This window comes from Rissa tridactyla, chromosome 3 (assembly GCF_028500815.1).
Source record: "Rissa tridactyla isolate bRisTri1 chromosome 3, bRisTri1.patW.cur.20221130, whole genome shotgun sequence".
In the NCBI taxonomy this organism is placed as follows: domain Eukaryota; kingdom Metazoa; phylum Chordata; class Aves; order Charadriiformes; family Laridae; genus Rissa; species Rissa tridactyla.
This window is the reverse complement of record NC_071468.1, coordinates 80,537,014-80,552,094: the sequence shown is the minus strand read 5'-3', so window position 1 is coordinate 80,552,094 and position 15,081 is coordinate 80,537,014. Positions and strand designations below refer to the sequence as shown.

The window sequence follows — 15,081 nt, the reverse complement described above, 5'->3', positions numbered from 1 at the left end:
TTTAAATAAAGTTCATTTAGTGCCTTGAAGATAACGTACTGTATAAATGCTTCAATGTCAGTATTAACTTAGAGGTTCAGTCCAGCTAAGATTTATTCTGGAAAGCCAGTTCAAGTAACTGCTTTTTTCACATTGCTATATATATATTTATAAATTTTAAAAAGGCACTGATCATTGAGTCTCCCATTACTATCTTTTGATTCCCACAGCTCCAAAAAGATCTGTCTTTATAAATGTAATCAGTTCTTATTTTTCATTTCAGTTGTGTGTGTTTGTACAAGCAGTACATGTAAACCTGTAGCTTAAAGATTCTTTTGCACAGTGATTCCATCTCCCCACTGTGGCAAAAAGTGCTGAACACTTATTAATTATTTTCTGTGCATTGGTTTCACCTTTCTCCCCTGGTTTTCGTTAGGTTCTGAGCTCATGCCCAAAGCCCTCTCCACCAGGATAGTGGGAGGCATTTGGTGGTTTTTCACACTTATCATCATTTCCTCGTACACTGCTAACCTAGCCGCCTTTCTGACAGTGGAACGTATGGAATCTCCTATCGATTCTGCTGATGATTTGGCCAAGCAAACAAAGATAGAGTATGGGGCAGTTGAAGATGGAGCAACCATGACTTTCTTCAAGGTAAGCTTTATATTCTGTTTGAAAAGACCCTGTATCCTGACTGTGGCGGGAAAGTTTGTGCACCTTGCTGAGGAGCAATGGATATGATTCCCACTGCTGTCAAAAGCAACTGAAAATCACTTCTTTGAGGATTTGCAAGGTCTCAAAGGAAGCAAATACAAAACCTCCCATGAGAAAGAAAATCAATTTCTTTGATGATTTTCACTTAAAGAATTGAAATTATAGCAGTGGAGTAGGTGAAGAAACCTGAACCCTTTGCTTGGACAGATCTCGTATAGCTGTGTGCAAGAATGAGTTTTGTCAGATTAAGAGTTACAGTATCAGCATTATACTTAATGGCAGTCTTCGTTCAAGCAACTAAGCATATTAGTGGCTGGACTGAGAAAACCCTTTTGAACCTCATATTTTTGAGAAACTTTTGAATGAAATTTGGGGTCCATATAAAAAGCTCATATTCTTCCAGTTTTTCTGTTCCTTTCAACCTGTTAATAAGATCATTCAATTTGAAATATAGTGAAATGTGCTGCTGGATTAGAGAGAAATCTTTTGTTTTCTAGCTTCATCAAGCATTTAAATGGGCTTAAATTAGTGAAGAATATGCATGATAGGAGGGAGAATGGTTTGTTCTATAACTCCTTGTGTTTGATAGCACAGAGGTGTCTCGGATCTTCCAGAGAAAGAGGTGTTTAACAATATTTGTCTGATATTGGATACATTTTGAAGACTTCTAGCGAGTATATTCTGGTTTTATGAGTTATCATGCTGTCACCTAAAGCTTTGAAGAGACTGTTACATTGTCATTTGAAATTAGACAAACTGAGGTCCAAGGTAACTTGTAAACTGGTGCAGAAATTGAGGAATGTATGGTCAGTTCCGCTCATCAGATTCAGAGAGTACAAAATTTGTTTAGATATCAAGGCTAAATAGTCACTGTTTAATCTTATGACCTTAGGGTCAATTGAAGTGTACACATAGTTTTAATTTTAAAAATAATGATAGGGCTTTCAGCTTCTGTTTGGAAACAAAAATGAATTAAATTTCAGCATATTTTACGCTGTTTAACTTATAGTGTACATTGGGAAAGTTCTGAGTATTTTTCCCAGAATGCTTGTTGAAAAACAAGCCCGTGAAGTAAGTAATCAATTAGGGGTCTCTTGATGTCAGGAAATATGTGAAATAGTTAAAAGAAACAGCATTGCAATTTTAAAGACTGAGGTTTTTAAAAGAATCAAAATGGTTTAAGTCTCAGGACATAAAGAGAGGGCACAAGGTATCGGTTGAGTTACCAGAAAACATTACGGGGCTTTAATTTCATTTTTGTCTGTCAGAAAACTTTGAACTTGTTGTAATTAAAATTTGAACTACAGACTCTAAAATATTAGGAAGCATGTTTAAATTAGCAGTGTTTTTCCTTGTGTTTGCCAGAAGCACTTTTCTCTACATCTTCTTAACTTTTAGTTTTCCTTCTCTCTACCCTTAATTTTCTCTCTTATTCACTCTTTTTTCTTTTTTTTATGTGCATAATCTGATTTTTTAGGCACACAGAGACTATTTCTCCTTCTCTGGATGTTTTTCCCCCTGCATATTAATATACTGCTCCCTTTTCTGCACAATTCTTTCTTCCTGCTCTCTTCCTTCCTCTGTTTCTATTTATCTAGATATATTTTGTGTTTATCTAGTATATTGTATCCAAGAACTAGAGAAGACTTACTTCTAATGAAATAGCAATTGTAAATCCTGCACAGAATAAATTTGTTTGCAGTTGAAATAACCTATATGCAACAGTTATGGTGTCAGATCACTTATCTTTGTTTTGCTTTTAGTACACTAATGAGTTCTCCTTCTTCACTATGAAAGAAAAAGAGAAATCAGAACAAAACACTGGATTTCTTTATTCAGCTCATACATTTTAGGTCAAATTAGGGTTTATTCTGTAAAACAAACATATTTTCTGGGCTTTATCTGTGAACAGATCATTGTTTGTAACTGTGACATGAAAATGCACTGATAATTAAGAACTGTTCTAGCAACCAAACGATTACAAGTATTTTTTTAATGTTTATTGTCTTATATAGTAGTATGTAAATTAATTGGTATTATTTACCTAATGAAATAGATCCAAACTTAAGCATTAGAAATAGCTACAACTGTTCTTGTAGTTCAGCTAATGTGATTTCCTTACATGAAGAAAATAAAAATACAAGAAAATATTTTAAAATAAGACTGTAAGTGGAATTGCCTTAAAAGGTACTACTAGAATTGAACAGCTCATAGATAATACTGCTAAATGATACAAAAAGTACTTAAGAACAGGAAACTGACAAAGGAAGACAAAATCAGAAAAATGTCTTAAGTGACAGAAGTGACATTGGATAGAGATAATATAGAAAAGTATAGATAGTACAGAAAAACAGAAGAGTTGCAAACATTTTCTGCATTGTGTGTAAAAAACCCAGGATAAATATTCACATTTTAAATTCCTTTCAGAATATTTTATGTTATATCAGTAAGCTAAAGGAGGATTTTAACTGGTATATATTTTATTTTCTGATATGTAGACAAGTGAATATCGAGTAGGAAATAACACTGCCTTCTTATATAGCATTAGGGAAACTATTAATGAACTATTGTGTTCTGTTCTGGTGACCACACTTTGAAAATATGTTTAAAATTGGAAAGAGTTCATTAAAGGTGAAAGAATGACTGTAGGTCTGGAAATAAGCATTGTAGTTAGAGGCTAAAGAAGATCGGTTGTTTAATCTGCTGAAGAGAAGGTTAAGAGGTGACTTGATCATGGTCTGTAAGTGCCTTAATGGGAATGAGACTTTTGGCAGCAGATGACTGTTTAATCTAGCAGAAAAAGGCATAATGAGACCCAGTGTTTCAAAGCTGAAGTTAGGCAAATTCAGACTGGAAATAAGATGCATATTTTTAAAAGCGGGAGTGATTAACCACCGGTACAACTTATCTAGGACTGGGCTGGATTCATCCATCACATGCAGACATGTGAGGAAAATAGCCCAAACACATTATGCTTTTGATTTAGTGGCTACTCAATGAAATAGATAGCCTTCATTATACAGGAGCTCAGATTAGATTTTAGTAGTCCCATTCTACTTCAAAAATCTATGAGAGTATAACTTCTCGGACAGGATGCACAAAGATGATTGAGAGGATAAATTTATCATCTGTGCGTATGTTTTTCCTTAGCTGCTTTGTCTTGTTTTAATGAGAGTGGATTGAGTAAAACAATGGCATTGTGTTACAACAAGAAATGAAGGCACCAGATGGTTTCCTAATGTTAAATGAAATTATCATATCTTGGTAATAGTTATTAGTTCCAATCACAGTGAGGCTTGGTAGCTGCTCATGAGACTGACAGTAATTTCTGCCTAAATTATCTATATAGCAGTCCATTGAATTCTTTCGTAAAAAAACTTTGGAACCTGGCCAAAGCTGTGTGCTACTAATACAAAAGAAGAGCATTTTTCGAAGGAGAATGTAAATGGGAATCAGACAAACTAACTGCTAGATTAAAACCTGCTAAATTTAAAATCTTGGAGGGCACAGGGGCTATACCTTGAAAATGCTGTTACCCTTGTTACTCAAACATCCCTGTGAAATAGCTTTGCTGAAAAAGCAGAATATTGTCTCCAGAGTTTTATAAAGTCCTCCAGATCATTGAATGACTCCTCATGGTCTGAGAAACATGACATTACAACCCCTTTTAGAAGGCAAAAAGTGGAGGAAATTGTCAATGCTCTCTCCTCTTAAGATCTACTTTTCTAGTCTGAGCATGAAAAGGAAGTAGTTTTACAAGTCTGTTATATGCCTGGTAGGTCTGGTGGTCCATTTCATTGGGAACAACAAAGAAAACCTCAGTATTTTCTAAGAATTAGAAAGAAATAAATATAGACGTAAATTCTAAGCCATACCTACTGCTAGGCTTGTAGTTTCCATTCCTGATGTGCGTTTTGGTGTTTCTCAAATTGTGGAGTTTTTCTTAGTTACAAATTTCTCTTCCTTTATCTTGACTCTCTTGTCACTATTGACCATTTTCAAGTTTTAGAAGTCTGTCTTCCTCCTGTTTGGAATAAAATAAAAAGCATTTATTATTTTCATGAAAAGTACTTATCTCACACTAGCTGTTCTTGGATAAAAAGGCTCATATTTTTCATTGCCTCTGATTTCTGTGGTCTCTCAGTCAATGTTTCTCAAAATACCAGTATCTGTTTTCTTGCTGAATGACAGTTCTGAAATTGGGAAGAACAATATTAATTCCACCCTGCTTCTATTTGTACCACAGTTCTCCATCCTCACACATGAATGAAACTACTACAGCACATATGTTTATATGTGGTTTACAATTTTTTCTTTACTTTTTTTGTGAAGTTGCTATCTGCTTTTTTTTCTCATCATTTTTCATATCTGTACCTTTCAATGACAGAATTTTTTCTTTCTAGGTTTTTGTACAGTAGCATGCACAATGTAACTTTTCCCAGTTGCGGGTACTAGGCATCTGCATACCAAATAGTAAAAAACAAAGTAATTTTTCATTCTCTAATAGCAGTAGATTAGTGTTATTACTTCTGTATCACAAATTAAAGGTCTTCTCAGCTCTCTGTGAGAGTCGTATATTTTATATCCTTGTTTTGCTGATAAGGAAGCTGAAGCATTAAGAGGGAATGCATCTTTTTCAAGATCACTTGGTGAAAGGCAGATAGGGGACAAATTCAGGAAGCTGAATCACACACCTTGGAATTATCTGATGGACTATTCTATTTATCATTTACATTTGCCAACTTCTTTCCTTTTCTTCTTCAGGACCCATTTTTATACATCAGCTTTAGTTTTCTACAATATCCTCCATTTCTTCCTGCACTGTGTTTTCTCCACAGAGATCCATGCTGCTGACTCTTTTCAGTCCTGTCCATGCCCTCTCCTTCCCCATCGTCTCCCCTGCTTTTTACCTTAGTCATTTTGTTACCATCTCCCTCAGGAAATTTTGAGGGGCAACAATTCAGCACCTAGTGTCTGTCTTCCAAGTTCTAAGGCTATTGTTAAAGGAAATAGCATGAAGCTCTACCTATGCATTGCAAAATCTGAGAAATAATCTATTAAGCCTGAAAGAAGGAGTTGTAGGCGAATTTTCCCACTGCTTGCAGCTGGAGTGCAAGTGACAGATGTCATGACATAAATGAAAGAATAGCAGCAAGAATAAGGCTATGAATGCCACTCATTCGTCATTAGTGATGTTGGCATTGGCATGCATAAAGCCAGTATAACTTCAATGGGTTTTTTCAAACCTGGGTTTAAACATTGTAATAGGCAGATGACGTTTATCTGTTTAACGAATAAGTGTGCATGTACAAGCACATGGGCATATACACCCATAGAACCTTTAGTTGAATGCTGCAAAAATTTACCAGTGCATATCAATTATTTGGTAGAATTGTTGCAAGTCAAAGATGAAAGAAGCACCACTTCTGAGCTTCTCAAATATCCACGGACTGACAGTGACTAATGGAAAACAATTTTTTGAGTCCCAGCCTCCACGTGCGGATCTGCATAATGCTTAAAAAATAATTGGTAGCAGATAACACACATATGTGTTCAGTTTGCTTTAAAATTATTTCACTTTATAGATAAGTTGCATTTGAATATAACACAGACTTGTTCTTATGCATAAAACATGTGCCACTTTTGACTAAAGAGGGAACTCAATATAAATACCATGCAATCTTTTTTTCTGTCTTCTTTTTGATCATATCTGCTAGAAACACATACAGTTGAAACATGTTATTTCCCTTTTCCTAGGATTATTCCCTCTTTGCAGGAACACTTACTCAGTTAACCACTACTTATTTGAATGTACAAAAAAAGCAGGCACAGTTGCAAACCTGTAAAGCAAGGTCTGTGGTCACTCCATACACTTACAAGAACTGAATCTGCAATGACAAGAGTCTGTGAGAACGAGATATAGGCTTTGCTCAAAGACCTCGTAATGCCTCTGCCTCACTGAGTTCTACTTATTTCTTTAAAAGATCGAGGAAGCTAGGTAGAGGTAGGTAGGTTAGATGATGCATTAACACAGACTATAAGAGCAGCAGTGCATTTGAATTCTAAATAGAAGAAATTCAGATAAATGCGGTACCATTAAGTTCTTTGAGGTGAACTGTCTTTCTTTTGAATCTGAGGGCAGAAAGCAGAACTAATTCACATAAAGGACCTCATTCCAACCAACTCTCTAGGTACTGGGACAAAGTGACTGAAATGGTTTTATGCTGTCTTGACCCTTCCCCCTTCTCCGGGGTTGTCAGAGCCATTACTGTTCCTGCAGTAAATAAGAGCATTTGTTTGACTGCCTGTTGCATCTACAGTGCTGAAGCATGAAACTAAAAATAGATGGAATGTGGTAAAAATCCACTACCTTTCCATCCTTGCCTTTTTCCATATCCATGCCCATGCCTTTTCCCTTCCCATTCCTCTTTCCTTGTACCCTTTTCCCCTGTTCCTACATCATGGGCTGAAAAAGATGAGCACAAGGACTAGTCAACTTCTAATTTCTGCAGAGACTTATACTGCATTATGCCATATATCCAGATAGTAAGCACTCTTAATAAGCTGCCAGGTAACATGTGGTATTCATGAATAATTATACTCCAAAATCATGTTTATCATTTACACCTGTCACCAGCTACAGCTCTTAGAAACCAATGAAACACATACAAATGCTTTTCAGGGTCCTCTCAAAGAAATATACCCAACTTTCCAATAAAAACAAGATTAGTCATTGAAAATAATTAAAATATTGAATTAAATAGGTAACATATTAATTGGGTCCCCACTAGTTTTTTTTTTAAAGGAAGTTGAAGAGAGACATAAAAAATAAATTAAAAGTGGGCATTAGGAAAAGTCATTTTTGTCTTTGGATCAATTAAAATTTCCCACAGCTCAGCATCTGTTTCTGCCTTACCCCAAATATTCATTGGGGAAAAAGTTTTATGCTGATCTCTCTGCAGAACTCTCAGGTGGGCTAAACGATGTAACCTGTGGTCCCATCTGGCTTTCCTGTTCCATAAGTACTTCTCAGTGTGAATATAATGTAGAGTTAAAATGAACATACCGGCAAGAAGCTGACATTTGTATTATTTTTCAAAATTACATGCATTAATTAGTGCACATGCATTAATGATCCATACTGCAGGTACATGATGGAGTTTGAATAAAGCTGGTCTTTCTCAGTGTATAAGGTATGGCAAAATATAGCAAGATCTAATTGCCACTTGGATAGAAATACAGGATACAAGAAATCAGAGCCCGAAGTGGGCTAATTAACCTATTAATTAACTGTACATTTGTCTGTAGAAAGTCAAGCCTGATGATATACAAATATTATCCAGACCACACTTTGAATCTTAAATTGTGTCAGAATTTTTGAGCACCAAAAGGCAAGAGTTTCTACCAAATGTACCAATTCAGAGGAATCTAGATACTAGAAAAATCATTTTGTAGTTAAGAGAAACCCATTCTGTCTTTTTTTTTTTTTTTTGAGAATATATAGTGATGTCACTGAAAACAAGAGAAGTAGGGGCTTTTTCCTTTGAAGTTGGATGGAGTTTAGTCACTATTAATCACTGCAAATTGCTTCTGGTCATATCTCTCAATACATTTCTTGCTGTGTTTTTTGGGTTCAACTTAAGCCAGTCTAACTGTGAGTAGTCCAACCACTTCTGCCTTCAACCTCAAGCTCTGTTTGCTCTACATATCAAAGGGCTGTGGCAAAAGTCTGTCCAGCTTTCTGATCTAACTAAAAATGAATCTCTTTTTGTTGTTGCATGTTTGCTTTTCAGTTGTGAAGAAAGCTGCTCTGGCTGCTAGAATGCTAGAACTGATGTGAGGGGAGCAGAGGATGTCCCCTTTCCATGGCAGGGTGATCTTATATTCATAGTATGATTTGGACTGGAAAGTACCTTAAAGATCACCTAGTTCCAACCCTCCTGCCATGGGCAGGGACACCTCCCACTAGACCAGGCTGCTCAAAGCCGCATCCAGCCTGGCCTTGAACACCTCCAAGGATTGGGCATCCACAGCTTCCCTGGGCAACCTGCTCCAGTGTTTCAACACCCTCACAGTAAAGAATTTCTTCCTAATATCTAATCTATATCTACCCTCTTTCAGTTTAAAACTGTTATCCTTCATCCTATTACTACACACCCTGATAGAGAGTACCTCCCCATATTTCTTGTAGGCTCCCTTTAGGTACTGAAAGGCCACTATAAGGTCTCCCTGGAGCCTTCTCTTCTCCAGGCTGAACAACCCCAACTCCCTCAGCCTGTCTTCACAGGAGAGGAACAACACTTTTCTAAAACCACTGGAAATCCATACCCTTTGGGAAGTGAGTTCTGTTGCCTAGACATTTAGAGGTGAGAGGATGAGAAAATCAACAGCAATATAATTGGTGATATTTCCACAATGTGTGTTGTCCTTATGTACTATTGTAGGTTCTGTCTTAACTGGTAAGCCATTGTGTTTCCTTTCTCTCACCTGATGTGCTTCACTTTCTGGCATCTTCATGGCCTGTAATGGCACTGCTGACAGGATCAGTTGTAAAAGAATGACTGAACCCTGGGCTCTGAACATAGGTTTATCTGCAAGGCTTTTTCCTCAGAAATGCATAACCTAATTGTATCTAGCCTTATCACCTTTCTCTCCTTCTCCTGCTGCCTTCCCCTAGGAGGCAGGGCAAGAACACTTTCCTTTTCTCTTCTCTTTTCAGTTTTTTTCTCTTTATGTCTGTCTTTAGATCATGAGCGAGGTAAGAAAGGGAACTGAACTAGATCACAGAGAATCCTTCAACTGCAAACAGCTTTCTGTAGGAAAGACAGATTTCAGAGTTAGGGTTTGTTTAGGAAATTGAGAGTACATCTGAGAACATTTTTAACTATCAGATTTTGAAAAAAATAATCTTGCTCTTCAAAGCAAATACATCTATCACCAAGTAGCCATGTAAAGTTTGCAGATTTGATCTATGACTCATCCTGGGAATGTGATTCAGAAACAATTCTCCAGAGTGAACTGTCTCTCGGTTTAGCCAGTTTTGTGTGAGATCCTGCCATATGAGCAACCTTCAGTGTTGAGTTCCTGCCCGCTTCAGCAGCCTGAAAGCCTCCATTCATTAGCAGAGGTGAACTCTTGGTTCTGCCTTGTCAGTTTATATATGATACTACTGAGGTGTTGTCCAACGGCATTAGTATTGCTTTGTGTAGAGAAATATTTCCAGTGTCAGAATTGCCCTGGACACCACCTGAAGTCTTATTATGCTGATGAATTTCTTCTCCAGAGTTATTCATTGCTCCAAACAGGATACTTATTGAGATTTGTTAAACTATCCTTTTTGCAATATACCTATGGTAATAATTACATAATCTTTATGGGATATGGATGTCTTTTTGTTGGATGTCTTTATGGATGTCTTTATGGATGTCATTTTTCATTACCATGCATTAATTGAACTTGTATTTAATGTATTCAAGATCTGTAATCTGCACAATATGTTACCCATTTATACAAAAAATATACAAAACCGTGCTTTAGAATCATAGAATCATTCAGATTGGAAAAGACCTTTAAGATCACCAAGTCCAACCATTAACCTAACACTGCCAACTCCACCACTAAACCATGTCCCTCAGCACCACATCTACATGTCTTTTAAATACTTCCAGGGATGGTGACTCCACTACTTCTCTGAGCAGCCTGTTCCAATGCTTGACAACCCTTCTGGTGAAGCAATTTTTCCTAATATTAACAAAAGATGAGGTATCACCTTAAAATATTTGTATTTGAGCAGGCTATCTTTGCATTTGAGAACTGAAATCAGCTCCTCGTCAATGAGCTATAAAATAGGGCAAATATTCTGGAGGCTTTTGAAAACTTGACATTTTTGGTCTTTCTTTAAAGAACCCTTGTTTTCTTGTGCAACATAAGGCCAGTGGTAAGATAGAAAGTTTTCTATTCCTCTTTCTATTGCTCTCACTGTCTTTCTGTTTCTCTGTCTTTCGGTTTTTATTTTTTGATATGGGACACTTAGCTTCCTTGACTAACAAGGAATCTTCCAGAACTCTTAAGGAGCTTCTATATGACACGTCTGATAGAAGTTTCATGTACCTTTTCGTATATTTCCACTTTCTGAAAAAGGAAGACACATCCCTAAAGGAACTTTCTGTGAAGCAGGAAGACTAGCACCAAATGTTTTCTGGGCTTTGTTGGGAAAGCTGTCTAGCTCTTCTTTCACCCTTTTACTTTATCGGGAAAGGAAGCTCTGAGAATAGTTTCTTTGATGCTAGAAATTCTATCTAAGCCTATCCAGGTAGTTATAGTTCAAGTGTATTTTTATTCAGGTTGAATTGCTAGGAATTTACTTGGATTGAACAAAATCAACAGTTTAGTTCCTTAATTTATTTTATATCTACACCTAGTATTTCTGATGCAGCTTTTGCTCCTTGAAGTACAGAGACGCTGATCACAGCTCATCATAGGTAAAACGTGTACCAAAGGTAATTTATTATTCTTTTATAGATATAAAAATTGTAAAATGAAGCATGGCATCCCTAAAATGATAATGAGTAAAACCAGGACTAGGCTGTATTCCTGAAGTTTCTCAAAATGCGTAGAGTAGAACTGTACTAGCAATAGGCTGGTAAATTAGTGGATTAGTAAAGAATGAAACTCAACTGTTAATTGAGAGAATTTAATAGGAAGATATAATAAGATCCTGTGTTTTGGTCTCAAAGCTGGAAAATGGTCCCCTCCGGGTGACGTGAAAGATGTAGTTTTTGGAACATGTAAGGCAGGTTTCTCCTCACTCAAAAATATAGATACCTGCTCTCCTCTCAAGTACTCATCTAGTTGCATTTTATTGGCACTGGAAAGAAACTGAAATGCACCAGAAAGCAATTCTTCCATACTACCTTAAGTAACTGTCCTAGAAGGACAGTGTTCTCTAGAGTTACAGAACTCTCCCATTTTCTATGGAGAAGCTTAGATTAGTACCTTGGTATAGATACTTAATGTGTAGATGGCTACAAGTATGTAAAATGAATCTTACAAAATTTCTGCTCACTGTTTAAGCACTAGGCAACTTTGAAATATGTATAAACTGCGGTATGACTGTAGGGAGAGGCTGTGATTAAAAAATATTGATGTATGCAAATTAATTTTACAAGGAATATTACAAATAATTCTAATTCTATAAAAAAACTGGCTGACTAAACTAGCACTGTGGGGATATTTGTCTTATTTTAGGTTGTTGGTTTAAAGGCTGTGAAGAGTTTCTTTTCTTACATGTTGGCACTGAAATTAACATGAAAACCAAAAAGAAATATCTCTTTCAAATCATAGAAAAGATTCACATTTTGGGTTACAGTCTAAGTTGAACTATAGCCAAAATTCTGGTCTGTGTTTGTAAATGTCATATTTTAAAAGATTGAACTGGTTGCGATGAGTCTTCCTAAAATTACCCAGTGATTGCAAAATCCCGTCTTCCAGAAACAAAAATAAGAACAATAACCACAATCCACCATTTTGCTTTGCTCATGTGACTGTATATGCTTGATCATATTAGAGGACAAGTCCATTTATCCTCTCCAGCAGGGCAGATGTTGCTGTGTCATCTGCTGTATGGCTTGTCATTTTTTTTAAATTTATGAGTCCAATTATTTTTTTTAATTAAATTAGGGTGACAGATGTAGGGTTTTGATGTGTGCACCAGTAATGTGTTTGCAGTGTTTGCATATTTTGTTGGAAGTATGTGGTAATCTTGACATATTCTATGCCAGAATTTTCATGGGAACTTTAAATTGAAGGTACAGTTTGGCAAATTGGGTGAACTGAACTATTAACGCTCAGTAGGTATTAATCAAGAAATGATGAAAAATCTGATGATATGGACAGATTACTATTTCTAAATCTACTTCAAGCTCCAAACATTTTTATGTTGCCATCCTCTAAGGTAGTATTTGCATTTCCAAAATTGTGGTATGGTTTAATTTACAACTTTTACAGCAAATCTTAATGCATTTAGAGGAAAGAGACAACTGTTTAAAGTAGTTTGTCTGTTTGTTTTCCTGGATTAAAAAAGAATTGCAAGAATAAACAAGCAAAATAATTGACATAATACATTTTTAGATCATGGAATCACCTTTAAGCTGGAAGATGACAACGCTGCAGTTATTGATTCCTGTTTCTGTAATTGTATAGTCAAGTTAGTTCTATTCACACATTTGGGTTTATGCATGCATATGGGAGGTTAGTAGGCTGACACAGCAAAACTAACAACCTTGTTTACAGAAAAAATAAAATTTTCCCAGATCCAGAATAAACTATACCCTTTAACAGATTCTGAATCATTAATTCCCTTTTGCAAATTTTATTTTTCTGTACTTTTGTGCTTCTTGCTTAGAAAGTGAAACAGAGGGAAAATGATTAAAGCTACAATAAAATAGAATAGAATATTTCAGTTAAAAGGGACCTACAACTGCCTGACCGCTTCAGGACTGATCAAAAATTAAAGCAGATTATTGAGAGCATTGTCCAAATGCCTCTTAAACAGACAGGCGTGGGGCATCGACCATCTTTTTGGGAAGACTGTTTCAGCATTTGAAAGCTGCCTTAAAAATTATTATTAAAAAATAGTGATTTCTGACCCAACATTTTGTAGTAAGAATTTTGAAATGGATTGTTTAGAGACTAAAGTAAAATGTATAAAGCAAATTTTATTAGAGAGTAAAGTAAAATACATACAGAAATCTTTATATGGTGTTTCGAGTATATTGTTCCAAACACATTATATGTCACTGTCTTGTACACTTTCAGGCTATATTTTTAGTAGTAAGTAAACCAGGCCAAAACAACTTTTAAAGTCAAGGTCACTGGGTTAACTCTCTTTTCCATCACAATTAGATGATCATGCACAAACACCATATTTGGAACAGTCTTTGGTACGTACTTGACATCTCCTGAGCTATTGTATCTTGGGGTATCATTTGGGAGGTTATTCCTTAGGACAGGCCAAAACTGCTCCAGGCTTGATGCTAACAGATGGTACGGACAATTATGGGCCTCTCTCCTGGCCCTGTTTTGTTAACTGTAACAGGTTAATCGTAGTCTTGATTTGGGTATAAGTTGGAAACTTTAGCAGTTTTGCTAAAATATTATCAGTAGAATGAATTATGTCCAATTCTACTTTTTAGTAGAAAAGTTGGCTGATGAAGTGAATACTTTTTTCTTTTCTGTCCTGCTCCCAAATCATCAATTTCTTTTTTTTCTTTTTTCTTAGTTGTACTGGTTCAGCTTAAAGCAAATCAGTTGTTGTGGGAGTAACCTATCAAAATATTTGTACAACCTGAAAGTCCTAGAATGGAACTGTGTACTTAGTTCTTATTTCTTCTTTCACCAATAAGTTCCCATTGATTTCAGTAGGTATTAGGTGTTTAAATATCTTTGTGAATCTAGGCTTAAAAATGTACAAGAAAAAAAAAAGAGAGAAAAAAAGAGCTAATTCCAAGTAAGACTAGACACAGAACAAATTATGGCAATTAAGGGTTAAAAAATCTGAATTTTCACAAAATTAACAAAAAGCAAAAAGAAAATCAGTTAAATATTACACATTTGGAGGCTTGGACTAGAGGAAAACCAAAGTAAAATGCAAATAAACCACCAATGGTGTAATAGCTTCATTCTGTTTGAAACCAAAATGTTATATTTGATCTTTAATTTAAACATGCAGTGCTTTTCTTTTTGTCATGCTGCTGTTTCCCACAGCATTATAAATGAGGACTATTAGATAATTGATATTACTTACCATTTTAATTTCAAATGAAATATTTCATTAGTGTAATATGTGTCAAGAAAAAATTATTTCACTTTACTTGAAAAAAGAATCTTTGATGTCTTTGTTTTCAAGGACCCATACTCTTTGTTCTGATATTCTCTAATGTGCTTTGCTGATTTGTAAATATATGTTTGGATCATATTTTAAGTGATGACTAATTTCAAGCTTATTTCCATCGTGAACACCATGTATTTTGAGATGGATTTTTTAAGTGGGACCCAGAATGACTCCTCATTTGCTTAAAAAATTCAAAACCAGATCTGCTTTGCATAATTTTACATAGGCAATGATTCAGTATAAAAGGAACAAATGCTCTTCTTCTCCACATACACACATATAAATGGTGACTACATGTTTGTTTGCATAATTTGCGCACAGCATTTCCCCTGAAGGTATAGGAAATGCACTGCCATTTTACTGCACTCTTTTTGTTGAAGAGGAAGTGGTGTCATTGAATAGAATTGCCTCATCAGACACTCTACAAAAGTGCCAAGTTGTAGCAATCAATAGAGAAACAGCAGATGTGAAGGTTAGTTGGCATCAAAGAATATGAG

The 15,081-nt window shown here is 35.7% G+C and overlaps 1 protein-coding gene across 1 annotated transcript in view; it reads left to right on the top strand.

The window, feature by feature from the left end:
* Positions 1 to 15,081, top strand: part of GRIK2 (glutamate ionotropic receptor kainate type subunit 2) — a 410,119-nt gene that overhangs the window by 317,502 nt on the left and 77,536 nt on the right. The window contains exon 13 of the mRNA XM_054195142.1: positions 416 to 633. Coding sequence (XP_054051117.1) covers positions 416 to 633 — 218 coding nt within the window. The remainder of the gene's footprint in view (positions 1 to 415; positions 634 to 15,081) is intronic.